The sequence below is a fragment of the Tamandua tetradactyla genome, chromosome 5, assembly GCF_023851605.1.
Source record: "Tamandua tetradactyla isolate mTamTet1 chromosome 5, mTamTet1.pri, whole genome shotgun sequence".
Lineage (NCBI taxonomy): Eukaryota > Metazoa > Chordata > Mammalia > Pilosa > Myrmecophagidae > Tamandua > Tamandua tetradactyla.
Genome location: NC_135331.1, coordinates 180,098,563 through 180,122,160, shown reverse-complemented (window position 1 = coordinate 180,122,160; position 23,598 = coordinate 180,098,563). Strand labels below are relative to the sequence as shown.

At 36.8% G+C, this 23,598-nt stretch overlaps 1 protein-coding gene across 1 annotated transcript in view; it reads left to right on the top strand.

Moving 5' to 3' along the window:
* MAN1A1 (mannosidase alpha class 1A member 1) overlaps positions 1–23,598 on the top strand; it is a 195,564-nt gene that overhangs the window by 92,346 nt on the left and 79,620 nt on the right. The window contains exon 5 of the mRNA XM_077162774.1: positions 19,669–19,763. Within this exon, the coding sequence (XP_077018889.1) occupies positions 19,669–19,763 (95 nt within the window). The remainder of the gene's footprint in view (positions 1–19,668; positions 19,764–23,598) is intronic.

Genomic DNA, 23,598 nt, shown 5'->3' with positions numbered 1-23,598 from the left:
GGTATAAGAATTAGAAGTGAAAACCTAACTAGAAGGCATACAAAAATGAACAAACCCAACAAGTAATACTTAAGGAAAATGAAAGGTTAAAAACAATTTTAATGGAATTTTATAAGTCAAAAAGAAATGAAGAAAGAGAGAATATTTAAAAGAGAGTGACAGGTATTAGAAATAGACAAAGCATCCAACATGTGCCTAATAGAAGAAGAAAAACAAAGCAAAAGAAGAAAACAAATGCTAAAAACCATAATTCAGGAAAATTTTGCTAAATTAAAAAAAATATATATATATAAAACTATCTTTTGAAAGAGCATGCAGTGTATTTGAGGGCATTGGCCCAGAACAACCAATACAAATTCATATGCTGTTAACTTAGGAGACTCTAAAGTAAAAGGGAAAAAATCCTTTGGGCCTCTAGGCAAAAAAGAGCTCATTACTTATAATGGAAAAAAATCAGATTAGCATCAGATTTTTCAGTGGCAACACCTAGTGCTCTAAGAAAATGAAGAAACATATTAAGAAAAGAAAATGAGAAGGATGTAATATTCAGTGACACTGAATTTCATGTGTAAAGGACATGGTCAGGCAAACTGTTGTGAGCATACAAGACCTTAGGGAAATGGTTCCTTGAGCTCTACCTGATTAATCTACTAGAGAACAAGCTTCAGACAACCAAAATGACTAAATACATTAATATAGTATCATATGGGGAGCAGTAAATATATACTTGTTTATAGAACAGGACTAAACAAGGGGTCAAAGAGAGTATAGTTGTAATGGATATATGCTCTGACAGTGTAGACATAGTTTACCCGAAAATAAGGGGGGCAAGCTGGAATGGCAAATGAAAAAAATTATAGTTGATGGTGGTAGTAATATTGCTATTCTGAGCTAGTTATGTACATGTGATATGGGATAAAGCAGATGTGCTCTTGAGAACCATTTTTGTGGATAAAAGGAGACACACATGTAATACATAAAGAGGTTAAGTAAGAGCCTTGTAACCCAACAATTCCATTCCTAAGTGCATAACCAATAGAAATGAAAACATACATCCATTTAAAAACTTTTACATGAAAGTACGAGAAGCGTTATTCATAGTATTCACAACTGGAAACAATTCAAATGTCTCTCAGCTGATAAATGGAGAAATAATGCAATATTATTCATAAAAAGAAATGAGGTACTGTACTATTACAAAACGGATGAACCTTGAAAACATGCTTAGTGAAAGAAACCAGACGCAAAAGGACACGTATTGTGTGACTGCATTTATATAAAAGGTCTAAAATGGGCAAATCCATTGAGATTTGTGTAGGGTTGGGGACAGGGGCAATGGGGAGTGACTGCTAATGCGAATGACTTTTCTCTTTAGGAGTAATAAAAATGTCTAAATTTGATTGTGGTAATCAATTTAGCGTGACTATACTAAAAACCACTGAATTGTATACTTGAAATGGGTGAATTGTATGGAATGTGAATTTTATCTCAGTAAAGCTGTTAAAAAGAAAAGCATAGTTCTGAATTAAAAGAGACATAAAACTTATTTTTCAAAAGTAGACAAGATCATCTGTAGTGTCTTAAGGATGTACACTTGGTCAATCAAACCATAAAGAAATTCAAGAAAATAAATGGATGAATTTTGGTTACTCTTGAAGAAAGGGAAAAAGATATGATCAGGATAGGGCACACGTTGGGCCCCTGGGATGGCTGGTAAACTCCTATTTCCTGGCTTGCTTGGAGGAGGTTACTAGGATTTTCATCTCATGATATTAATTATAATATTTTTGTGTCTGTGCCTGTGGTTTCTGTATCTCTGGAAAAGGTAGAGTTTGGGACCATGGGTTCTGGCACCAAACTGTGAAACTCACATCCTAGCTCCACCATTTACTGGCTCTGTGAGTTTAAACAGGAATAATAACCTTTCCCTCCTTAGAGAGTTGTTGGGGGGATTAAGTGATTTTGTGGATTTAATCATATAAGATGGTCATTGGAATATAGTGAGTGCTATATACTCATCAGCTATTATTATTTTGCTGAAGTCATTTATTCAGTACAGTATTTGGGAAGTTATACGGCTTAAGCGTTTTTAAGCATCCTCATCCTGGCATCCCTGAACTTGCAGGTGATTGCGTTATCACAGAGGTTGCCATCCTATTAATCAGCTTAATATAGGCAGTAATATAAACAAAGCCTGTTGTTCAGATTTTACAGCTTATGTCTCAATATTTACTTTCAAATATAAGTGAGCAGGTTAGATGTAATTTGGAGTAAAATTCCTTTATGTTCTTTATATATTGAAATTTTAGCAGTTGAAGTATACTTGATACAAGTATATTTTATATATTATTGCCAGAGTTATAAAAGAGTAAACTATTTAGGAAAGAAGGAGAAAAGTGGAAAAAGGTAAGTAAATCATGAGGGAAAAAGGAGTGCCTCAAAATACTTGATTTGCAGTCCATTTTACTGAAATGCTTGTGGTCAGTATAATTATTAGTTATCTGACTACTTTATTTAAATATATTTTAATTTCTTAGTGGAAAATATTTATTATAGTTTTACAAATGTAAGAAGTTAGTCCATCAGAAAAAAAAATTTTTTTTTAATTGAGTCCATCAGCCCAAAACCAATTGTTAAATTATATCCTGCCTTAGATTACAGTTAATCAATGAAGTTCAGCCTATGCGAAAAGAGTTTGGAAAGGCCCTAGGAATTAGAAAAATAAACTTTAAAAAATATTTATTTATTTATAACTTTCAAGTTTCCTGTAGAATCTAGACATCAACAAATATTTCCATATATCTATTATTTTCTATTTCCTTCCTGCTAATTTCCTTATTAGTAACTTTCTAATGAAAAGAAGCACAGCATATATCTTAAGAAGGTTGTATATAAATCTTCACACTATTAATATAAGCCAAGCCTCATTTTACAAATGTTTCTCAATTATATTATTTCGAAACAATAGTATTGGCATAGCTTCCACAATTGAAAAAACATTTTTTAATGCTTTCAATCTTGTCTGACTAGATTAAATGTTAGATTAACATAGATCCTATGTTAAAGCAGTATTGTTTTACCTGTAAACTGCCACAAGTAGATGAAGGGTCTAGTTTACATCTACTTTACAAGTATCCCTTTAAAACTGGATACTGTTGTATGCTGATTTGCCATAAAGTCTGTATAAAGAGGCTAAAAAACCAATAAATACTTTGTTGTGAACCAATAATTAGATTTTCAATGTGGCACAGGAAGTTCATTCTTGGCCTCATAAATTTAACTGTATCTTTCTATTCTAATGCTATTAAGTGACTTAGAGACATGACTTTACAGTAAAATATGCTCCTAAACCACAGTGGCAAGCACATAAAGACTGAAATTATGTAGTGATGACGTGCCATTCATTTAGGAATTGGCTGTTCCACTTGCTCTTCAAAATCAGGTCAAGAGCAAGTGGAGAGTTGGTTGTTAAATGGCGAATTCAGCGTCATGTGGCTTATAACTTCTTGTACTTTTTGCTAAACTTAAAAGTCATTAATGTTTCATTTGGTACACTGCCAAAACAGTATACTAATTGTGCTATTATACAGATATTTTGATTCGACTGTTGTTCCCTATCAACTTGTTTCCCATTCCTTTTGAATTAACTGAGTCTTTAAAAACCTGGGCAGTTCTCAGATTCTAGTGTGCATCAGAATCTCCTCCTGGGCCCCACGCCCAGCTTTTCAGGTTCTGTAGATCAGGGTTGGGCCTGTAATTTGCATGTTTTGCAAGTTCCCAGGTGATGCCCTTACTTCTGGTTGAGAAATACTGACCTAGTGCCCTCCTCTCAGCAGTTATCAGGATGAACTAAGAAAATAGATATCAGAATTTGGTTGGCACCACTGTTTAGGAAACCATGTCCTAGTTTATTAGGTCAGGAACTCAGGGAAACGTTTCCTCTGCTGGGGATCCCAGTAAAACTCCTCCAAAATCCAACAGTGTATGGAATGGAGCTTTAAGCTATTTGGGGTGTCTCTTATACTGAGAAAAGTAAAGAGAAGCACCCTTTTAAAATCCATGAAGAATATATGACCCAAATTTTTATCAATTATATGATATATAAGAAAGACGTTTTTAGAGTCTTTTGAAATCCTCTTTCCTTTAAGTCCAGGATCCATATTGAACTTTAACAGACTGCTTTTTTTTCTTTTTCATTTTTTTATCAGTCTGTAAAAATGATAATTTCTTTTTCCCTGGATCTCAGTCATTTCTTATCATCTTCATAATTATTGTAATTAAAATTAGGGTCAGACTAGCAATGGCCACTTGTGTTTTATGACACGTGAAATTTTTCATTGTTCATAGTACATCTTTAGTGCATTTTTGTTTAATGTTAAAATCGTTTGACACCATTTCTTTTGCATCTTCATTCTTGACTGCAGTCCATCCCCAGTCACTTCTGATTTACTCCTCTTTCATTCTTGCCAGTCTTTTCTCTGATGTGCTTTCACCCCAGAGCTTTGAGTCTTACTTTTTTTATAACACACAGTGCTACTATCACATTCTTTCCATTACATCAAGTTCTTTTGAACAGATCACTTCCTTAACTAATGGGCAATGCCCAACTGATGATAACCTTCAAGCTATTGACCAATCACAGCAGCAAAGACACACATCTCATATGCTTAGATCATTTTGGGAGCAGTCTGCTTTGCTTAAAGCTGATCAACATCATCAAAAACAAATAATTAAGGCGGTGCAAGAGTGGCTCAGTGAGTTCTTGTCTGCCATGTCAGAGACCCGGGTTCAATTCCCAGATCCTGCCAAAAAAAAAAAATTTGGAAAAAAATGATGAGTTTCTCTACAGTTTTTTTCTGTTGTCTTTCTGTATGCCTGTGATATTTTTGACAATTTTGGGTGGTAAAGACTGATGGCAAGGATTTGTCTGATTACCTTATACTGTATTCACAACATATTTGTCTTCATTTTCTTTTTGGAGAGGAAATGAGAGTTATTACTTGATCATTTCCTGTGTATCATAAAGTACATCTCTGTGGACATCTTCCCAGAGTCACACTTCAAAAAATGAGTTATGAGTCATTGGCCACAGCTGCCTTGTGTACTTATGTATTCCAAGTGCCTGGTGCAGTTTGGCATGTAGTACATAGGCACTCAATAAATATTTGTTGAATAAATGAATTGACATTTTTAAAAGGTCAAAATTATAGAAGAGGTTCCTTTTTGAAAGTTTACAGTTTAGAAGTTTAAACTGCTTAATAGCTTTAAAAAGCACTTGGATTGTGTAACAGTGACCACAATGAGAAGATAAGTTATTTTTTTCTTATTGTTTGATACTTATGTTTGAACTTTAAAGAAAAGAGATACTTCCCTAGTCTCTTTATTTCAATTTGATATTTTAGAAACTCTTGTAATAAGGAAAGTATTTAGTTATGTGACCTTTTGATAGAGTGGTGGTGTTTTTTTTTTCATGTAAGGCATTGTTTTATTGAATTGTTTATGGTACTGTAGAAAATGATACTGATCTGTTAAGAACAGATAGAAGAGGCGGGCAACAGTGGCTCAGTGGCAGAGTTCTTGCCTAATATGATGGAGACCCAGGTTTGATTCCTATGTAAAAAAAAAAAAAAAAAGAAGAAGAAGAACAGATAGGAGGTTGTCATGTAATAGGACATATAACAATATTAATTTTTTTAATTTAACTGGAAAATATGTACGGTGCTTTCAGCTTTCAGTCAAGTTAATGTAGTCCATGTGTCAGCAACTTGAGCCATGCTTATTCATTGCATTTTGTCTATAGCTGCTTTCCCTCTACAAGAGCTAATACTTTTAACAGAGGTTGGCCAAAAATGCTGAAAATATTTACTATGTGTCCCCTTATTATAGAAAATGTTTGCCAGCCCTCAATGGAATCCAATATGTCACATGCTATTGCATAATTATAATTTATACTTTATAATTTATACTATTTTAGCACCTTTTGGGGGGTATTTTAGCACATTACTACTGAAATTATGTTTCCAACCAAGAAGTAGTTGTTTTATATTCAATAAAACATGACTGTGTAGCCATTCTTTTGTCTATTAGTAAATACTTATTAAAAAAGTATTACTTATTTTAGAAATAACAAGATAATATTCTTAATATAAAGAATTATTACAAATCAGTAAGAATTATCTTTCTATAGGAAAATAGGCTAAAGAAACCAAAATGCAGTTTTCGAAAGAATTATCAGTGGCCCACGAATATGTTAAAATGTTTGACTTCACTAATAAAGAAATGCAAAGTGGAATAGCAATGAGGTACTGTTCTTTAAAACTGGAGAAATATTTTTCAAAAATAGCAGTTCTAGTAATTATTTCTTATTCACTGCTGAAGGTTGTACATTCTTTCTAGATGGTAGTTTATTAGGATATATTTGAAGCCTTAATCTATAGATGTTTCTTCAAAATCCTTCAAAGACCTGCCATCATACTTGCAGTTAAGCCAAAGTTTCTGTCATGATCTAAATGCCCTACATAATTCAGGCCTTTAATTGCCTATCAGACCTCCTACCCTCTCCAGCTACCGTGTCTTCTTGCTGCTCCCTCAGCACACCCACCAGGCTTAGACTTGCTGTTCCCTGAGATACGTGCAGAGTGTTTCCCTCATTTCATTCAATACAAGTGTCACCTTCTTGGAACATATTCTGTGTCCACCTTATCAAAAGGGTCAACTCATGTAACTCTACTCCCTTTACCTTACTTTCTATTTCTTCTAACACTTTTATTACTTGGTATTATATTATAGATGTGTTTGCTTATTGCCTGTCCCTCACTTGAATATCTGCTCCAGGAGGCTGCGAACTTTGTTCTATGCCTAGAACTGTGCCTACATAGCTTGTAGTAGTCACTCAGTAAATACTTGTGGAGTGAATGAGTCAGATGGGTGAGTGAAGGAGTAAATGGCCTTTGACCATTTTCCTTTCAAATGTTTAGCCTGAGAAAAAATGGTCATATATACAAGTAAGCATGTATAGGAATATTTGTGATATCAAAACAAAGGAAATCTAACAGTTAAATAATAGGAGAAAGGTTAAATAAGTACTGATGTACTTGTTTATATATACTTATACACTGCTATACTGTAGAACTTATTTAAAAACACAGCATTGGAGACATGTATCCATTGATACAGAACCAGAATTGACAAACTACAGCCCTCTGGCCAGATCCTTCCTGAGACCAGTTTTCATTCTACCGGAGCTAAGAATGGTTTTCATAAGTTAAAGAATCATAAAAGAAAAAAAAAATCAAGAGCTCAAATCTTTACTCTGTAACACTTATCAGAAAATATTTGCTGACCCCTGATATGGAATGTTGTATTAACTGTAAATTAAGCTGGAGGGGGTTAAAAAATTACAAAATAGCATACATGGAATATGCCATTTCTTGAAAATGCAGTTAATACCATTTTAGGAGAATAGATGCTTGGTTTTTTCTTGGTTGCATCTGGGAAGATAGGATTAATGGGGTTCTGGGTTTTTTTGTCCATCTGATTTTGTGTTTTTTCAATAATGAGAATGTATTCATTGTATGATAAGAATAAAGCAAAATTTAATTTTGGTGTGCAGAAAAAAGAGAACATTATTGAGCAGTAAAAGGCAAAGGTATATTGAAGTATATGGTATATGAAGTAACAGCCTAAGACAGGCTGAGAAATTTGTCCAGAAGATACAAACATAAGACAAAAATAGCAGTGCTGCCAGCTTTTCTGTCCAATGGCATCAGCATTTGGTAACTCAGAATGCTTATCCATCAGCATTTTGCAACTACAAAATTATGCAGTCTATGCCCTAAGACAATTTAGAGGGATCAGTATATAACATACAATACAGGAGGGTTATGCAGATATCAAAGACCACCTAATGAGAGTAGGTGCACACTAGGTAGGTTTATACTTTTTAGATAGAATGAAAAAGTGGTAGCTTATTTTTCATATTTTTCAAAAAGGCAAACAAACTGTATGCGCATACAAATAGTTTGTTCATTTGTAAACCTGTACTGCTAAAGTATTATACTACCTCATGCTTTTTCATACTTAGAGAAAAATAGAGAGTTAATATTTCACATTCCATCGTCTGACAAAAAAAGTCACGTCTTGAAGCTCATGTCCTTCTTTTTAAGATAGACACAAAAGAGACATTTGATTTATCCTCAGGCCCTTGTCCAGACAACTATTACGAAATTAGGCAGCAACATCAAGAGAATGGAGTATAGTTGTGAGACATCTTAGTGTAATGAACTAATAGTTAATAACAAAAAGAAGTAGCAGCACTGTAAAAAGCAAACGTAAAAGCTCAGCTGTTTTTGGACCATTTAGTGTATGGACAAAAAGCCTATTATCTTTCAAGGGAACCACTATCTTATATCAAAGAATTATGATAGCTATCAGTGCTCTTTAAAAAGCACTTATGCATTTAATCACAAGCATCTCGTGGTTTGAGAGAATGATTCCCTGTTCACATATTTAGAAACTGAAGCACAGAAGGGGTTAAGTGAGTACTCAAGATTATATGGATCATTCAGCTGCTAATGGGAAAGCAGCTGCTAATGGCTAGTCCCAGTGCAGTGTATTTACATATAATGATGATGCTGAGTCATCAAAACAGTTGTGATCATTTGCTAAATCAAAACAGCAAACAAGCATGTTTTACAAGCTGATGTAAATAAAAAGGTGAAACTTAGTTCAATGCTGTTTAGAGGTGAGGTTCTATTATCTGGAAAAATTCACTAGCGTAGTATGCCTCATTGCTCAAAAATGCCAGGGAATTATATTGTACTTGGTTAGATGAGGCTGTCATTTTTTTTCTTTTATCTTTTCAAGGTGGTGGATTCTACAATTCTGTTAGAAATCATAGCCAGATAGAGTGTGTGCTTTCATCATTCCCTATCTCATTAGCAAGCATTATTAAAAAAAAAAAAAAAAAGATATGTTCTTTTTGAGGGGAAATTTATGTTCAGAAACTATTTGGCATACTGATACAATATTAAATATTATTAATCACTGCATAGTTTCTAAACATCATATTTGTGATTTGCCCATTTTTTTACGCCTAAATTGAGATAGAATAAGTGGGTTTATTCTGCTGTTTATTGTTCTTGACAAGAGCTTTAGTAGTTAGAATGTCCAAGATAACACAGTTTAGGATACAGCTAAAGATAATTTTAAGCACGAGAGTTGTACAGCAATTGGCTTTCCTCTCCCTTTCAGTTTAATTTTTAACTTCCATATTGGCTTCACCAGGTGAGAATTTTATGTAGGTACCTGAGCATGTAATCTGTTATTCCTTCAGTTCCAATTTTAAGTGTTCATTTGTATTAGAAGAGGGACATGTAATCTTCCATCATCATACTATTTCTCCCAGCCTCTATCTGACATTTATCTCTAGGGCAAATATATACTCTCTGCTTGAGAAAACTTTTTTTTTAAGTACCCTAATTATTTCTCAAGATGTTTCCTCCATCAGGCAGCCACCTTTACCAACAAGTCAGATAGATTGCTACTTGGTATTGTCCTTTGTATCTTTGCCCCTTAGAACCTGGAAAAGTTCCACAGCCAATGAAAGCTACTCCCTTTCTCCCTGCCCCGTTTCCTGTAGCCATGATGATCCAGAAGTCTCTCCACTTGCTGTTAATGGGAGGCACTAAGATAGTAAGGGTTGGGAATTCTTGGAGACATCACATCTCACGTGCTCTTTTAACTGCCCTTTTTCTTTTTACATGGGTAGGCTCCGGGAATCGAACCCGGGTCTCTGGCACAGCAGAACTCTGCCACTGAGCCACCAGTGCACCGCCCTTAACTGCCCTTTTAACTTCCCTCCCTGATATGTGAGATTATCAGTTTGCCTAATTGAATCTCTTTTCTTACCATTTTCAAGACCATCTTGAGCTAGTTATCTACCTCACTATCTATCATGAAAATCTGTACACTTCTTCCTCTCCCCTTCTGCTTTACCTCCTGTCCTCGACAGCGTTAACCCAGAGAGTGTGCAGACGCATGCGTACCCACCCCCAAGTAAGTATACACCTGCACCTACATAAGTGGCACCTAGCCACGTCTCACCTGCCCCAACGCCCAGACTTAACTCACTCTTTTTGTTTTACTACCCCAGCAGCAGCCTATATCACTCAATGTATTCTCTATTTATATGGTGGTTTATATTGTATATTTTATATTTCTATAGTTTTGTATTATAGACTTGCCTACTTGATTGTTAGCTCCCTAAGATCAGGGATCTTATTTTTTCCTGTGACCCTCTCTTATAAAGCAGAAAAGCACTTCTAAGAGTATCTTCTCCAGTGCCTTCACTTCACAAATGGAGAAAATTAAATTCTAGAGAAGGGAAATGGCCCATCTTCATTGCAGCAAGACATGCTGAGCAGCAAACCTGACTAGTGCCCCGAGCCCCTGACCCCCTGGTTCAGTGTACTGTCCCCAGGCAGTGCGGCCACTGGCTCATGCTCAGAGAAATGAGAAATACAGGACCAGGTCCAGGAGTAAGTGGCATCAGTTGCTGCCCATATCGAGATTGGTGCTACACCTGCCCCAGAGAGCCTGAAAATTCTACCCATAGAACCACTTAGAAGCTAGTAATTGAAATCAGAGCCCTCTCTTGGGAAATATCAATATCAAAATATAATGAAGGATTTTACTCATTCATTTATCAACATTTATTCATTTTGATTAGAAGATGGTATAAAAGCAACCTCTTTTAAATTCCACTGCTATTATCTTTTTCTTAATAACAAATGTCTTTAGAAACCTAGATAAGTCAAAAATGTCCATTCACCAGGGCGTTCTGCATTTAGCGTTTTAAATTAAACTCCTAAGAATTTTCTCCCTTTGTTTAAACCTTGGGCTTCTTACATTAGTAAACTCAGTCTCAGGTACGGTTAGATTGGTGATTCTTGACTAACCCATTGTTACTGGCAGGTTAGCATGCATGTCAGTGCCTTCAACCTTTTTATTTTGAATAAAGAAGTCGAGATCTTAGTGCTTTATTTTGAAGGAAAATGAATAACACCTCTCCATCTGATTGCCTGAAATCTATAGGTTGAAATATTCCCTCCTATAATGAATTTGTACTTTATAAAAAATGACTGAAGTCCATAATGCAATTTGATAAGTACAGCAAATATTTTTTTAGTTAAAAAAAAACAAACTTCAATTGTAGGTTTTAATCAAAGAGGGAGAAAGGGAAGATCAGAAACCGACAATGAAAGGAAGACGGATGTGTACAGGCACGCACGTGGGGACGGCTGGAAGAGTCCCTCTGCATAGGAGGATTGCGTGCCTCCAGGGTGGCACGAAGCTAGCATTCTCTTGGCTGTCAGGTGTTGGCCAATTATCTTACATCCATGTAGTTGACTAGAAGGACAGGGCCTCTCTGAACATCAGTTTCTTCATCTGTATACCAAGATGATGGAACCAAATGACCTTCGACATCACCTCCAACTCTAAATTTCTGTGGGATTAACTATTTTACATATCTTTATTCTAATATTTAAGATTTTAGAAGTTCCACTCTTCACAAAAAAAGTTGAGTGATTGAATTTGGTCCATATTATGTGTGTGTTAATCATCTGAGGTAACAATATATGGGTTATATCAGTTCTTTTTCAGCCAAAGGTATTTGTCATACATGTGGCATCTCTTGCTGAAAGTTTTATGTAATGAAAATGAGTAATAGGTAAACTCTGCTTTACTAATGGGAAATTAGTGTTTGATCTTTTAATAGTGATGTTTGAAGAAAGGCTTTGATATTGATTGTGCATTTTAAACAGAAGCATATCTGAGCTGAAAATGTTTCTTTCCCTACCTGTCTCTTCTTATTCTTTTCTTCTTTTCTCGCTCTTAGCTCTGGCATGTAAATATTCTCTGTACAGTTCTTCAGGGAACTGCAAACTAGAAAGGCAAAGAAAGCCATATATCTTGTTTATAGCCCTGTCTAATCCTATCTGTAAGGGTAAAATGAAAAGATAAATTCTTTTATTTGACAGATTTTTTTTAATTTGAAGTTTCTTAAAACATTGATCAAAAATAACAAGATTGTGATGATGTTACTTAAGTGTAATGAAAAGACACAGTCTTGATGTAGTTGTTTTGAACTTATTAACTTTAGATTATAAAAGTTTTATTTAAAATTATTTGTCTGTTACAAGCTTGAAAAATTATCTTAGAAGCTGTTTCATCATATTTTACCAACCTTCTGGTAGCAAATTATATTAATTTTGATTTGTGCTATAAATAATCAGAGTCTCTATAATGCAAAATCTCAAGATTCCTGTTGATTCATAAAGTGTCTGCTTATCTCAAGCTGTTTGATGCTAGTTGTACAAAAACCCTATTTTTTCTTAATGGTCATTTTAAAAAGAAGAAATGTCTTCTATTATTAGCAGTCATTTAATTTCATTACCTGCCATTTTTTTCATCTTGCCCTTTTAACTTGGCAAAATCCTCCTCACCAAATAAAATACTTGGTGAACCCTGGAAACCAAGATTGACTAAGGTTTGTATAACAAATTAACACTTCCTATATTTTAAAAATCTAATTTTACTTCTTTGCCAGTCTCATTCGAATACTAATTTTTGTAGCTTCTGAATTTGAGTCATTCCAGTCAGTGGTAAAGCAGTAGTAGAAATCATCAACCCAGCTTTTCTATTTTCCTGGGGAAACTGAGACTTAGAAAAGCTAAGTGACCAGCCCAGGCCTGACACTGAAGCGATGGTAGAGCCAAGACCGGGTACCATGCCTGTGCTCCCCATCCAGTCTTATCCCTGTCCCTATTTGAACAAGCACTGAAGTACCATCTAGTGTCCTTTTTGTGTTGCAGTGCCAGTTTGAAAATATTATGTACCCCAGAAAAGCCACGTTTTAATCCCAATTCCATCTTGTGGAGGCAGTAGTTTCTTTTAATTCTGATTCAGTACTGCAGGTCAGAATCTTTTGATTTGATTATCTCCATGGAGATGTGACGCGCCCAATTGTGTGACCTTTGATTTGATGGAGATATGACTCCACCCATTCCGGGTAGGTCTTGATTAGTTTACTGGAATCCTTTAAAAGAGGAAACATTTTGAAGAGAGCCCGAAAATGACAGAAACCTCAGAGCCAGTAGAGAGAGAGCTGACACAGATGCCAACACTTGGAAAACAGAGACACAGATGTTTGGAGACATTACCATGAGACATTAAGCAAGTCTGAAACTGGAGAGAGCTGAGGGGAAGCCAAGAGATGAAAGCCAGCCCTGGAGAAGCAAAGTGAGGGACTCCCACTGGAACAGGGGCTGAAAGCAATAGAGCCCAGGAGCAAGGGACCAGCATGTCTTCCCAGATGACAGAGGTATTCCACATTCATCAGCCTTTCTTGAATTAAGGTATCTTTCCCTGGATGCCGTAGTTTGGATATTTCCATAGGCTTGGAACTGTAAACTTGGAACTTAATTCCACTTTTTAAAAACCATTCCAGTTCTGATGTATCACATTCTGACAGCTAGCAAACTAACCACTTGCTTTTCAGCACATTAAGATGTGCTAGTTATAACTTAATTGCTTTTTAGAATGATTTTTGACATTTCTCCTTCTCATTCCCTTATCTATTAATTTTATAAGCTGGTTTTGAATTTTATTAGATGTTCACCATTTTAGATAAAAACGATGTTCTCTTTGAGATCCTAGGTTCTTCCTCTATAAAGTAACTTCTCTTCATAGCTCAAGAGGAGGTGACTAGCCAAACATTGAGAATTGAGATTTATTTAGGCTCATATGTGATTTCATTTAAAGCATCAATGGGCTAATTAATATTTTCATCCAAAACTATTTTGTAATTGCGCCCAAAGCTGAGGCACCAGGATCCTTTACATAATTATTTCTAGATGATAGAAATTAATGGCATAGAGTGAAACACTTTGCAAGCAATAGAGTATCAATGGTTTCTTAGTACAGTACCCCATACTATGTTGATTAATTATTGTTTGATGCATTCATTTGTTAACTGAACATTTATTGAGCACCAATACTTTGCCGTATACTGGCTGTATATATACAGCAGTGAATAAGACAAAGCTCATTGCCCTCATAGAGCTCACACTAGTAGAATTGACAAACGATGAACAAGTAAGCAGCTATGATAATGGAGCTGTGATAATTAGTGGGACACAAATAAGCAAGATGATGGGTTAGACAAATAATGGTGAGACCAGCATTACATGGCTTGTTAGGAAAGGCCTCTCGTAAAAGGGGGCAATTAAACCGATTCCTGAAAATAAGGATAACTAGGCGTGGAAAGAGCTGTGGAAAGAGCCTTGCAAGCAGAGGAAACAGCAGGGGCAAAAAAATCTGCCATGGGGAAGGGCCTGTGCTTCCTCAAAGGTTAATTAAAAATGCAAATGCCTCTTCACCTACTCCTAAAGAGCATAGGGTGATATCAATACATTTAAATACAAAAAATGGCCTAATCTGGCAATGAAGGAGAAACAGTCTTTCTTCCTACCTTTGAAAGTAAAACAACAGAGCAACCCAAGATAGCACCTTGTGGATCTTGCCTTCTGTAATCAAATACTGCATTATATGATGCCATTGTTTTTCATGGGAGTTCACAGAAGACAGAGATCTTGGCTTGGAAGTGGGACTTGACATGAGCCTTGAAGAATTGGTGAATTTGGACTGGCCAACGAGACAGAAAAGGTATTTCAGTGTAAGAGAACTATGTTAAGATACTGAGGTAGGCTGACGTTGAATGAATGCTGGATAGTATATAGACTCAAGCAGGAGCCAACAGTCTGAGAAAAAAGAAGATAACAGTTTTTTAATAGGTCAGTCTGACTCATAGAGACCCTGGAAAAGTCGGTTTTGACCTGATGTTTTTAGACAATGGGAATTATCAGTTTCTTGAACCAGAAAGTTGTATGAGTTTTTAAAACATGCTTGGATTAAAGACCTAAACGTAAGAGCCAGTACCATAAAACTCTTAGCATAAGAGCCAGTACCATAAACTCCTGGCAGAAAATGTAGGGAAGCATCTTCAAAATTTAGTGATAGGCAATGGTTTCTTAGACCTTACACTCAAAGCACAAGCAACGAAAGAAAAAAACAGGTAAATGGGATGTCCTCAAATTTGAATAATTCTGTACTTGAAAAGGCAGCCTAATGAACGGAAGAAAATATTAGGAAAGTACATATCTGATAAGGGGTTGATATCTAGAATATATAAAGAAATCCTATTTTAAAAAAACCATTTTAAGTGGGCAAAAGACTTGAGTAGACATTTTGCCAAAGAGGAAATAAAAATGGCTAAAAAGTACATGAAAAGATGTTCATCTGCACTAGGTATCACAGAATTGCAAATCAAAACCAAAATCACTTTACACCTACTAGAATGGCCACTATTTTAAAAAAAAAACAAAAAACAGGAAACTACAAGTGTTGGAGAGGATCACTGCTGATGGAGATGTAAAATGGTACAGTTGTCGTGGAGGCAGTTTGATGCTTTCTTAGGAAATCAGAAACAAAAGGACAAAGATTGTACGATTTCGCTAATATTACCCAGTAATAAATAGGAAACCCATGGAGATGAAATATAGAATCCAGGCTACCAGGAGAGAAAATGAGGGTAGAGAGTGGGAAGCAGACGCTTCATGTGTGCAGGATTTTCAGCTTACTTGAATTTAAATGTTTGGAAATGGATAGAGGTGATAGTAGCACATTATAAATAAAGTAAGTGTAATTAGCAGCAGTGAGTTTTGTGTGTGATTGTGGTTGAAAGAAAGGTCTGGAGTCATGTATTTCACTAGAGGGAAAGCTAGAGGATAAAACGTGGGACTGTATAACCCAGTAAACCCTGTGTTGGACGATGACTGATGAACAGTACAAATACTAAAATGTTCTTTCAGAAACTGGAACGAATGTATGTCACTATTAGGGAGTTAATAATAGAGTGGTATAAGGGGAAAAGACAGCTATTTGAACAATGGATTAAGGTTAACAGCAATATTTTAATATTCTTTCATCAATAATAATAAATGTACCACACCAATACTAGGGGTCAGTGATGGTGGGGGTTAAGGGACATAGGATGTTTGGGGTTTTTGTTTGTTTGTTTTTGCTGTTTTGTGTTTTCTTGTTTGCTGTATGGCAGGGTCACATTTCATTATTTTTCCATGTGAGTTGCCCATTATTGCAGCATCATTTGTTGAATTGTATTTGTTTTTTGTTTCTTTGTTTTGTTGTTTGTTTTTTGGGAAGCTAATGGACCGGGAAACAAACCTGGGTCTCCCACGTGGCAGGCGCGAATTCTACCGTTGAACTACCCTTGCACCCCCTGTTTGTTTGTTTTTGAGTAATGAATGTTCTAAGATTTATTGTGGTAATGAATGCACAACTATATGATGATACTGTGAGCCGCTGTGTGGAGAGCCGCCTCCCGGGTCGGGCCTAGTGGACACGCCGCAGCCTGCTCTAGAGTTCCCCCCGCCCATCGAGTGAGCCAAGATGGCGCCCGCATCCTGTTTCCGCGTATGACGCACGCGCCCACCAACCCTATCTTCCAATCACCTCTGTATACGTGGCACTAACCTATTGGGTTTGGGCACAGTATATAAGAGGTTACCCGGACAGGGTGGGTGGAGACGACCCACAGGGAGCCGTACCTGACGGCCGCATAGAGGTTGTTCCCCCGCGGGGTATCTTGTCCCGCGTGGAACCTGTAACAGAGAATGCAAGCTTAACTCCAGTAAAGGTCTGTGCTCACAACCGTTGCGTGCCTCGAACCCGTGTTTGTCACTTAAGTTGGTTTGCCTGCGTCTGTCTCTTTCTCCCCTCCTGTTCCCTTCGCCGGCCGGGGATCAGAAGCTGAACGAGACGGCTGCGGACACCGCTGATTGTATATTTTGGGTGCATTTTATGGTGTATGAATATATCTTAATCAAACTGCAAAAACCACATGGCAATATATTCATAAACTTAAGAGGAAAAAATTGGAGAAGTGCAGACTAGGTAGGAGGACATTAATTGAACTTGATGATGGAAATATGGACAAGGTATAATTAGGGAACGTTTGATTCTGTTTTGGGCATGTTAAATTTCAGAGGACAATGAGAACCCAAATTATGACACTGAACACTCAACTAGAAGTACAAAACTAAAGCTAGAATGGAAAGTTGAATTGAAGTATATAGGGCTTCCCTAAAAGAATGCACAAAGGTGATGAGAACCGAGAACTTATCCTTGGAGAATGAAAGCCTGTGATTAAGAGTGTGCATTGCTGTTGGGAAGCAGTGGGGTGGAGGTGGGGTGGGGTAGGGGAGAGATACCAAGAATGAATGAAACTGAGTAGAAACCACCAAAATAGCACTTGGATAAAGGCCAAGAAAGTATTTTTAAGTAATAAATGGAGAAAGTTATTGAGAAAATACATCAACATTATCATTATTGTCATAAAAATTACAACTAACCTTTTTTTTTTGAGTGATTCCTGTGTGCCTTTTTTAATGAGACAACTCATTTATTTCTCTTCACAGCCTTTAAAAAAAAATGTTATCCCCATTTTATAGATGAGAATGTTGAGGCACAGAGAGGTTAAAGAAGGAACTTGCCCAAGAACACCCAACTTCAAGAACTGGAGCTGGGATTCAAACACATATATTGTGACTTTAGAGCCTGAGCCTTTAATTACCATGCCATATGCTTAAAACATCCAAGATGGTGTTTTAATTACATAGTTTGACTTCGAGTTATGTAAGTTTCTGGAAAAGGATTTAATTAAGGGTTTAAAAGTTAGATAAAAACCAGAAAGGCAGCAGATGGCTGGGCAGCAATTGGATAAATCCTTAAAGCAAAAGGGAATCTGGAATTCTCAAGGGTAAGGCAGAGAAAGCGAAGGAATATACTTTTTTGTGTATTTTTTCATTCTCCTCTCCATCCATAAATGGTTGGTGAAACATGAAGTTGTCCACATGGAAGGGAGTTGTAATAATTCCTGTGATGAAAAAGGTACCTCTATCTTAATTCTATTTAAATATGACAAATGTGTAAGTACCCATAGTTATATACTGAAAAATCAGCTTATCTAAATTGTCAACCAAAGTTTTATGTTATAACTCATTTCTTTCTTGACTGTCTTTACTAAATGAGAGTTAGATTCCAAAAAAGTGAAGTTCTAGAAGTAGTCTCCACATTGGCATTACCTGGCTTTCTTCAGTACGACTGCCCAGCCCCCTGACTTTCTTCTGTGGAGCCCCTCAGGTCTTGGAGCAGACACTGTAGACAAGAATCCTTCCCTTTGGAGAAGCCACACATGATGTCTTTGACTGTAGCTATTACAACTGCTTCTCCATAGGCTGGAAGAGAACTTTGTTCCATCTCCGTGTTCTTCAGTGCTCTCAGCCTTACTCACGTCTCCCTCATTTGAGGAAGAGACAGAAGGAAATAGTGAGTTCATACATAGTCATACAGTGTTGGCAAGGAGCAAAGGCAAAGCACCAGCTTGGTGCCATGACTGTAAAACAGAAAGCCAATCCTTCCTTCGATGAGTAAATTAACTCCCTGCTTTTCTTTGCACCTAAAACTGTGGATGGACATTGTCTAATCAGTCTTGCAAGAGCATGGATCTGCCCAAGTGAACTGGCTGCCCAAAACCCTTCAGTATTGTCCCATTTTAACAGAATGAGATTCTTAACCTTACAATTGTGACCTTTGATGATTTTGACCCAGGCTATGTGTGCCCAACTTCACCCACATTCCCCTTTTTTGTCAGGCTAGCCCACCTAGTCCCTGTGTCTTCTGCAGGCCCCAGGTGTCTCCATCTCTTCACTCATCTTCTGGGGCCTTCCCTATCCACTCCCCACTCCTCATGCCAATTTCTGTTATTATTGGCCCCAATTAAATGCTACATGCAATCCCCATCTAAATGCCATCTCTACCATAAAACTTGACTAAACCCATCTAAGCTCCTATAAGATTTTGTCTCCAGCTGTCCTTTAGCACCTACTTCAATTTTATCTGTGTTCTAGATGTTTATGTGCATGTACTAGCTTCCTACTAAACTCCGGCCTCTGTATAAGCAGAGTCTGTACCTTTAACTTTTTATCTTCCATATACTTAAAGGCAAAGAAGTTGAAGCTACAAGGGACTGAGAGGACATGAGTTGCTTCTAATCCTTATGTCATTTTAAAACTTCTCCATTGTCTTTGCCCTAGTATTTAAGTGTATTGGAAGAACCAGATGCCCTGATTCTCAGTCCAGGACCAATTCCTCAACTATACCTGGTCCCCGGCCCAGATGTTACAGCACCAGTGGAACTTAAAATAATTATAACTCTGGAGCTCCAAACCATAGAAACTAGAATCTCAAGAGAATCCAGACATCAGGATTACTAAAATTCCTACCCAACTCCCACTCACTGTTTCTAATGTGCAACCAAGGTTGAGAATAAAAACCTTACAGTCTGCGGGTGCCTGGACCATTCTTGCTTTACTCAGTAAATAATGTGGAAAAAAAAAAAAAAAGAGGCAATTCTTTTGAGAAGATCTTCCTTTTTCATGTAAAGAAAAATTTTAAGTAGTACCAGTTCAATACTACCATGATTGTTTTGCTTGCAACAACAGCTTACTTAACTGTTTAATTTTTCAGATATTTCGAAAGAAGGCAGTGGAACTTGGGATAAAATTGCTACCTGCATTTCATACTCCCTCTGGAATACCTTGGGCATTGCTGAATATGAAAAGGTAAAATTCTTCATTTTTGACAACATATTTTAAGTTGAAATATTTGAGATTGTGGTCTGACATACAGACAGTAGATGAATAATTACTTGTATGATCTTGGTAACAAATTTACTCCATCGGGAGTCTTTGGGTCCATCCTTGTGTTGAAGCTGCCAGTTTTTCAGTGTTCCACAGCCTCAGGTGGGACTCCCTTTTGGGTTAACGTGGCTTGACAGAGTCATCCAAGCCAGACATGATTTGAAGTTTTCACTATTTCATGATGACATTGCATCAGTCATTTCTCCATGGATGCCAGGAGCTTTCCATCATCTTTACAAAATTAACATCAAAGAGTTTCACTTCTCAGGAAATAGCACTTCCTAGGAGCACTTACATAAGTTAAGATACTGTTCAGAGAAATTGTAGTGGCCAAAACACCTGGACGAATCAGATCACCCACTCAGGAACCTGGTATAACTGAGACTGGAAGTACCTGGGGCTGACCCACCCTGAGTTGTACAGATGGATCCAAGCTGCTCCATTGACCCAGAATAATCCAACCTTCTCATCCCATGTGGGTTCTGCTAAATCCATGTGAATGAGTCCCCCAAGAGAAACCTGGGTTCAGCAGACTTCCTAGTATTCTCCCAGAGATTAGTTTGAGTTTTTACCATAGCCTGAGCATTTTGTTTATAGCAATTTTGTCTTAAGTAATTTTTTAATAAGAAGCAATCAATTGCATATGTACCTTTTTGTATTAATGAAAATGATGATAACGGCTATTGTCATCAGTCTAGACTCTTTACACCTATTACCACATTTAATCCTCACAACAATCCAATAAGGTAGGTACCGTTGGAATCCCCATTATATCATTTGCCTAACATCATCCAGTAACTAAATGGTAGAGCTAGAATTTATACTTAGGTATTTATACGCACATTGATGTGTAGCACAAATTAAATAGCCTTCTCTTTTTAGAAGTGCCAAGGGGGTGCATAGGATATTTGGCAGAATTAATGCTCATTTATTCTTAATTATTTATTTTAGTGACATTTTTTCCTGAGGCCTTCACTCCTGAAATTATTGTTTGTTTTCTTGTTTCTTTGGCTAATAAATCAGTTAAGCACGGTGCTTTTTTTTTTTTTATCCATTTATCTAGACCGTGAAATCACCCTGTACCTGTCTGTTATGTGTGTGGGTGTTTGGGCGGGGACAGGGACGAGTGTTAAGGCAGTAGGACGTGTAGAGCCCACACTGCTGGGTCATATTAAATTGAGGTGGTTTGTCGTTATGTAATGTAATATGTCAGGATCCATTTTGTCCTTCAGAGGCTTTATTCGCCAGTTTTCTTCAGAGAAACAGCCAGAGAAGTAGGGTGTGTGTGTTTGTGTGTTTGTGTTTACACTTAATACACAAATATATAAAGAGATTTATTTTAAGGAATTGGCTGTTGCGATTCTGGGGGGCTGGTAAGCCTGAAATCTGTTGGACAGGCTGAAAATTATTCAAGAGTTGAATAAATGATGTAGTCCTAAGGCAGAATTTTTCCTGAAAATCACAGTTCTTGCACTTAAGGATTTCAGCTGATTAGATGAAGCCTACCAACATTGTCAAGGGTAACAGCATTTACTTAAAGTCAGCTGATTGTAGATGCTAATCATAACTACAAAATACCTTCACTATTAACATCTAGGCCAATGTTTGACCAAACAACTGGGCACTATAACCTAGCCAAAGTAGTCCATAAAAGTAAACATCACAGAGGTCTTAGGGCTTTCTCTGTCATCATATGCTGCAGAGTCATAAGCCAGGATAGGCATGAACTTGGCTTTGAGACAGCATTATGTTTGTTTGGAGGCCCACGGTTGTGTGTGTGTGAGTTTTGGGGTCTCACATAGACCTTCTATATTAGTTTTTTCTATCTTCAGTCTTTGTATTCGCAGGTAGTATTCCAAAGATGTACTCTCTTACCTGCAGTAAGATCTGGCCAAAAAGTATTATGCACAATTACCACATTTTTCTTGCCTACCCTCTGAGAAAAATGATATGGATATAGTAGTATACTGAGCTAATTTATTATCAAGAGACCTGATTCTAGATCTTTTACATCTACTCTACTTTTGTTCTTGAAGCAGCCATTAAAACTCTCCAAGCTTATTTGTGAACTGGAAGGTGGGCTGGCTCAGTGTTCTTAACCTTTTAGGACACTCAGTCTACTTTGAAATTGAGATGAAACATGGCCCTCTCCTCAAAAAATACATTTTCCCAAGTTCACAGGTTTTGCGCAGCTTCTAAAAAGTTTGACCAAGGTTTGAAATCCTGGAGTCAATGACGGCTCTAAATTCTACATGAAGATCCTGTAGAACTAGTTCCTACAGCTTCTTTGAAGTTAATAAATTGAAGGCCCACTAAAACTACTAGAGAAGGGTGCAGCCTTCATCTTTGCAGTAGTTCTGTTATTTTAAGGTGCGGTATTATTTAATTAGTGCTGATCTCTCTTGAAATAAGCATGAGAAACTGGGTTCTTTTAAAACATATTTAAACGCACTTTGTTACAGTTTAATTACTAACAATCAAGTGGATTCTTCACTAGTTAAATCTGTCCTTAGTGTAAGTGGAGATATTTTTCAGTACATAAGGGAATACATTTAAAAGTTGTTAAATACTGAATCCCCTGTTATCATTCATGTCTGCACATCTTGAAAATTCATTGACTGAGGTATTCCTGTTTTTATAAGACCTTATTTAGCATTTACAGTATCTTACATTAGAGGGTTTTTATGTTTAATTTAAAAGATCATAGGAAAATTGTATATGTGAAAGAAAACTTCAATGGTAAATAAAGTGCCATATTCATTTATGTATTCTCCGGTGTTTTCAGGTTAAAGCAGAGGAAATTAGGTGACCATTTTGCGGCAATAGGAGCACTTTCAATTTGTTTCTGGCAACCTGTATGAATTTTTTTTAAATACATCTCATCCACTCTATCCCATTTGCTTAAAAGCAGTGACTTACCCACATGCACACACTGAGCACTGGCAAAATTGATAGATATCGGTCCACTAAAATCCTTCTTTCCTTTTGTCCAATCAAGTACACTCATCTAATCCACTCGCCTTCCAGCTGTGAAACTGATTTATCGTCTTAAAAATTTCCTGTAGGGGAAGAAAATGACATTTCATATTTATCTGCAATAATTGCATTTCAAGGCATGCTGTTCATGTCAATGTGCATATATGCTGCTCCCTCTGAACTTCTGTATTTCCGCAATAGGGGCCAGGAGATAAGGGACAGCTGGCATGAAGCCCCTTTTCTAGTATTTTGAAGGCTATCATCAGCAGAAGTTTCAAAAGAGAAGGAGAAAAAAATATGCCTGGCAAAATCATATTTTCTTAATTACCTTGTCAGGAAGGGAGTGCTTTTAGAAGGATGCCCAAGAGGGAAAAACGAGTGCTTGAGGATACTTTTTAGAATATCTAAATATTCACTGTTGACTGGCTTTGAAGCTCTTGGCAAGAATTATGAGGAGGCACAGAATATACTGGCTGTGATCAAATTCTGTTCTTCCCTCTCAATTTTGAAAATAGCGACGGATGCTGTTCTTTGCCAACACCTAAATGTTAACAAAAAATGTGAACTTATAGGTATTATCTGTTCATATTCCTCTAGATGTTCAGATTATTACCTAAAGATAATTGTTTTCTTTACTTATTCTTTGTCAAAATAAGCATTTCTTTGAGTCCCTGCTGAGATGAAGGTTTGTGTGAGGTACGGGGTGTGCTGGAATGTGTGCTTCTCCTCACTTTGTTCAAGAAGTTCACAGACATGGTCTTGGCCCTTAGGAGATGCATAG